Source organism: Neltuma alba, unplaced genomic scaffold (assembly GCF_004799145.2).
Source record: "Neltuma alba isolate B1F8T4 unplaced genomic scaffold, ASM479914v2 tig00012922_pilon, whole genome shotgun sequence".
Taxonomy (NCBI): domain Eukaryota; kingdom Viridiplantae; phylum Streptophyta; class Magnoliopsida; order Fabales; family Fabaceae; genus Neltuma; species Neltuma alba.
In genome coordinates this window covers 152,048-157,510 of record NW_021637289.1, presented here as the reverse complement: position 1 = coordinate 157,510, position 5,463 = coordinate 152,048, and the positions used below count along the sequence as shown (strand labels likewise).

The following is a 5,463-nucleotide window of genomic DNA, read 5'->3' as shown; positions in this document are numbered from 1 at the left end:
CAAGGAAATTCCCGGGCATTGATTTGCGTGGATCATAATTTTGGGAAGGTAAACACTTTTGTCAGTTTTTGAGCAAAGGAGTTTAAAAGCACCGGTTAGTGCTTGCCTCCCCGCCATAAAATCACAAATTGGCCACAATTACGTTGAATGGTTGGAGATGCAACATGCTAGTACCGTACTCCTTCCGTTACTTATTATAAGATCTAATTTTTTGAACAGGTTTGTCTCTTTTTATAAAATCCTTTTTGGGTTTGTCTGAATATTTAATGCATCATTACTTATTTTACCCTTAGTTTAATACATTTAATACATTCTTTCTTTATTTATCTTACTATTACTCTCTCACATCTACCCATTTATATATAAGAGTATACTTGGAAAAAAATTACATTTGCTACATATTAATTGCTTTTAATTAATTTTAATTGTTTTCTTAAATTGCGCAATTTAATTAAAAAGATCTTATAATAAGGGACAGAGTAGTATACCTCATTGGTCTACGGAGAAAGGATCATAATGAAATACCTCCCTAACATCCCCGCCCATGGAATCCGATGGAGATTGATCTTGTGCTACCATTTCGAATCCAATAAGCAAAACCTTGGATTAGGTGGCATGATTACATGCCAGTAGTGTAATCACGATGTTCGTTTGTGTTTTTGAACTATTTCAATCTTGAGAGGTAGATTAACATTGATAATATAATAATAATTAAGACAAAAAACTATGGTAAGCATGTGTTTAGTATCCTATTGGTTTTGATCAAAGCAATATGAGATTAACTTTGGACTTGTCCGTGATTTAGCTTAAATCATCCACCACAATCATATTCTGTCCCCTCATGTAAATTAGATCTTAAATTTAAGACTAGAGGTAGTATTATAGTATTATTATATCAAGGTAATTATGTCAAGGCACTCAGAGTTACAAAATCTGGTTCTAAATATAAGACGTAGTTTGTAATGCAAGGGGAAAATAAATATGAAATCTCCAGCTCAAGCATGAAAAGCTACAAGATGCTTTATACACATCCCAAGCAAGAAGCATGGCGCTGAAGATAGCTGTGTCTTTTTAAGGGACGAATATGGTAGGTATTGCTGTGCCATCTCATGCTTTCGACAAAAGCAGACAATCAACTGATTACTGCAACTTTTCCCCTTCAAAACTGAACAACGTGTTTTGGCCTGCATTTTTTCCGAGAATAAATTTGAAGAAAGATGGCACAAACATTTTATGCATATCAGATTTTCGCTGCTTTTAATTTCCTAAGAAGGTTTCTTACTTTAGCCAAAAAGCTCAATGACAAACCTTGGAAGTGGATTGTATTTATATCAGACCCTTTCAGCTCCATCCCGATATTGTCTAGCAGGACTATCCCTGATGAGGTTATTTTAAACCGGAAAGCCAGAGGGGGTGAGACGGGAGACTTTGACAACTTAATAAACCTTTGACCTGCAAGAAAACGAACTACTGAAAGTCAAATATGTACAACAGATGTGAGTAATCATATATTATAAACAGTAGTCGGTTTTTCACGCAGGGGAACAAAATATTTTCCAATACCATTTCCGCAACTTTTAACCACAGATTATCAAAATTTAAATCAACAGTGAGGAAAAATCATTCATAATGATACCTGTCTTCCAAAACAGAAAAACAAACAATTACCATCGAAGTGTTAGTTTCTTGTTGCAACTAGTTGTTTAAGTTAAAATAACATACAAGAGTCCATAGAGAATTTTAAAACATCAATAATGACTCTGAAGAATCTGCACAGTTACATCTTGCATAAGGAGCAGGATTTTCCTTGCAGTAGTAGCCTAGGCTCATATAAATGAAGCAAGTGCAACCCGGACCTGATTTAGCCTCAAGTACAAGGCGTACGGTCACAGCATGAGCCCAGCTAATTCCCAGAGCAGCAACAAGGTGAGAATCATATCCAGCAGAATTGTGTTTCTTTCCAGCGTGACACTGGGCAACTTAAAACATACCATGATGCATTAGTAAAATAATTGAAAGTGTTGAGAAGCTAATTTTGCCTTCATACCTTGGAAGGGATACAGACAAGCTTCATCAACAATTTGAGATCTTACTTGATTTGTCACAACAACTGGAATTCGTGAAAATTCAGCAAGTGACCTAGGAATGTTCAAAATCAGTACCATACCACCACTCATGGGAAGAAACATTTTGCCTCATAAGAGTAACAGTATCTTACTTGATAAATGAAACATGCCAACCCAGTGCTTGCTGTCTAGAAGCTCCACTCTCTTCTCTGTGTGAAAAAAAAAGGACCAATTGCACTCAGAACAAACAACTCTCCGCGTTTTGATCTTTTCATCCAATGGCCTTATGTTTCTAATCAATTCAAAATATAAACAATAATTTGTAGGCCAAGGTTGGCCAGAAAAGGTAAAGATAGTCCCTTATCAGAATTAAATTATTCATGTAGTTGGTGCCATCATATGCTGATGAGCGATGATAAGCTCAAATATTTTTCCGTGAAAAACAGAGCAAAAATGGTTAGATATACAATGTCTAGGCATGAGGGATCCAAGAAGAGAATCAGATCAAATTGATCATAAGTTTGAGGAGCATAGAAGAGATTTCCATTTTAACTATACAACTAACAATCATCACGAAGTTAAACTCACCCTAGAGCAAGAGCAGCCATGCTATCAATGATGAGCAACTTCACTTGTTGCTGGAGGATTAATAGCTTGATCTGATGCAGACTGCTAGCATGAACACAACACATAGCACAGTGAACCCTTATCATTTACTTCCCATTCCCTGCAAGTAACTATTGGTTTAACCTACGAGGTTTTCCAAGACCCTTACCTTACAGCCTCTTAACACAAATTACATATCAGTAATTTGTTTCAACTGATGAAAAGGACAAAAAACGGAAAGAAAAGAATGCTATGGAATGACCACTTGTAACGATATATACCACACCTTAGCTTAACTGGAAGGAACAAGCACAGATATTTAATCTCTACCACAGACAATTTAATTATTTATTTTTCCAGGCTAAAAGCAAAACTTAGTCTTCAGCATTTTTTCACACATCCTTTTTGTTAGCAATTTGAAATTTTATCGGTGAATATAAATATTTGGGAGTTTTTTCCTTTGACATTCTCTTGAGACTGCAGAGGTCCAGGTTTCTTTTAACATGGCAAACATGAGCAAGATTTCATCATTCATCATATTGATATTACCTTGCAGATTTCAAAATCCTTTCCCTTACCATTAACTTAAGAATCTTTTGCATTTTTCTCCCATTCTACTGGATTAATAATTTAAATTTAATTTCATCAAAAACATTTATTTTGAAAAATTTTCCCTTCACATTCTCTTAAAACTGCAGAGGTTTAGGCTTTTAGGTACAAAGCCGAACGTCAAGGAGTTCTCATCTATAAACCTCTTGATATTACCTAGTAGATTTATCATCTCCTTGCCATTCCCTTACGATACATGCCAAGACCAAGTACAGGATTCTCACCTCTCAGTGAATTCAGACAGTGAAGTGGGGCGCAGAATCAGGATTCTACCGGCCATCTGCAATGTGTTAAGGAGATAACTATCTATAAGTCTCTTAAAAAACCATTGAGTTAACAAGGGATAGAAAAACCACGAAAAGATTAAAAAAAACTCAGATACCTCCTGTGCCATTCCCTTCTTGTGAAATATTTCAGGAAAACTCTTAATTCCAATCTCTATCAGTCTGGAAAAAGTAAGTTCATAACCAAAATATATACCATTTTCTTATTGAAGCACATGATAAGAAATAATATCACATGATTGTTTCTTGTCTGCTTCAAGTACCTTTTAGAACTGAATTTTGATTCAGCATCTATATAGATTACTCGGCCATCTAAGCCTCCATAGCTTGGGGGCAAAGAAGCTAGCAATGAGAGCTTCAAACAAAACTGCAATGTCGAATTAGCCCTTCCAGATCAGTAGCTCCAGAAAGTAAATATTACAGTAATGTATATTAAACCAACGCACCTGCGTTTTGCCAATTCCAGCTGGACCAACCAACTCTGTCAAAGCACCAAATGGTATGCCGCCACACAAAGCGTCATCTAGTCCTTTCAAACGAGTGGGAAGATGACCGGCCAAATTTTCGTGTTGTGCTCGATGTTCCATCAGATACAAAGCCTAGTAACAACTGAAACCAGTCATTGCTGAGAAGCTTAAATGAAAAATGAGGGGGGAGAGAGAGAGTACGGATTTTACAGTTTGACAAGGTGGACACACAACTTCACTAATGTGTGCTACCGCAGACGTTACTTCAGCCAGACCAACGTCCAGCAACTCCATCAACTCAAATTCAGTGAGAGATAACGCGTCCTGTGATTTAACCAAAACAAATTTTTTTAAAAAAAGATAATGATATTCGAACATTATCCTGTGGCGAATCCATAAAGAAACCCGCCGGGGAGGGGGAGATCTAATGGTGACCGCATGAACTGTGCAAGACGAAGGAGACAAAGGAATGGGCCACTAAAAGGCGTGAGGTATATTTGGAATATAATACTGAGCACGACTGAGGAAATCGAAGTCGGAATCGGATGAAAAATGAATATTTAAGCAAATTTGTACAGTTGATGACGAATAATCAGTTGTTCTGGGCGGACGATGATGAGAAAGGGGATTGTGAGGGAAATAAGAAGCTAGATACGAATTTAAAGAGCAAAATGGCATAACTAGTTACCTTGGCAGTGATGATGTTACGAGCAGCGAAGATATTAGCCATCCGTTTGGGCAGTCCCATCTCATTGATGAGCTTGTTCGCCATGTTCCCCGCCTAGAGTTCAGACTTCGCGGACTCCTTATTTTCGGCGCCAATCGGGAACAGCATAGTGCCCGCCTCCTGACCAACACTCTATTCCTTGTCATCTGGATTGCATCTATATCTGCCAAACGGTAGTTTAATTTCTTACCGTCCGCGGAGATTTTACATTATGTAATTATTCTTTTTATTTTATTCTAACCCCGAATACCATCCTGCAAAAAAAAAAAAATCTACACAGGAATCTCGTTGGCATTACATTTGAGAAATTTAGTACTCCTTAGAATTAAGCAAGTTGAAATATTCAAATCCTATAAATAAAAAAATTCCGCTGAGCCAAAACCCCTCTATCTAAACCTGACAAGAATTAAATTTATCCTCCACGAAGGTCGTGCGATCACATGCATACGTAAAAATCCTGAGATCCCCAAGGCGCTGAAATTTCTTTCATACTCATGTCATTTAAAATCTCAGAAAAATTACTTGTTTCATGAAATGTTTAAATGATTCTTTTTTTTTTTTGGCTAGTTTTATAACATTTAGAATTTTATATGTTCTTTAATTTTTCAAAATGATGGGCAATGTTTAATTATTTTCAATGCGGTTAATCGACTGGAAAGAATCATTATTTTTGTAATGTTATCTTTTTATATGTTTGGATTTGA

The 5,463-nt window shown here is 36.5% G+C and overlaps 1 protein-coding gene across 2 annotated transcripts; it reads right to left on the bottom strand.

Moving 5' to 3' along the window:
- Nucleotides 1–839: 839 nt before the first annotated feature.
- LOC114732655 (DNA repair protein RAD51 homolog 2) lies at nt 840–4,877 on the bottom strand. 2 transcript variants are annotated; one of them, XM_028919980.1, is made up of 12 exons: nt 4,721–4,877; nt 4,243–4,356; nt 4,012–4,164; nt 3,829–3,932; nt 3,664–3,727; nt 3,506–3,561; nt 2,655–2,735; nt 2,219–2,275; nt 2,048–2,139; nt 1,857–1,979; nt 1,309–1,452; nt 840–1,184 (listed from the first exon to the last, which is right to left on the bottom strand). In XM_028919980.1, exons 1-12 carry the CDS (start codon nt 4,802–4,804, stop codon nt 1,141–1,143), a joined length of 1,116 nt encoding a protein of 371 aa, XP_028775813.1. In that variant the 5' UTR covers nt 4,805–4,877; the 3' UTR covers nt 840–1,140. The 2 variants fall into 2 exon arrangements, with proteins under 2 accessions (XP_028775813.1, XP_028775814.1); XM_028919981.1 differs by lacking the exon at nt 4,243–4,356.
- Between the last annotated feature and the right edge of the window lie 586 nt (nt 4,878–5,463).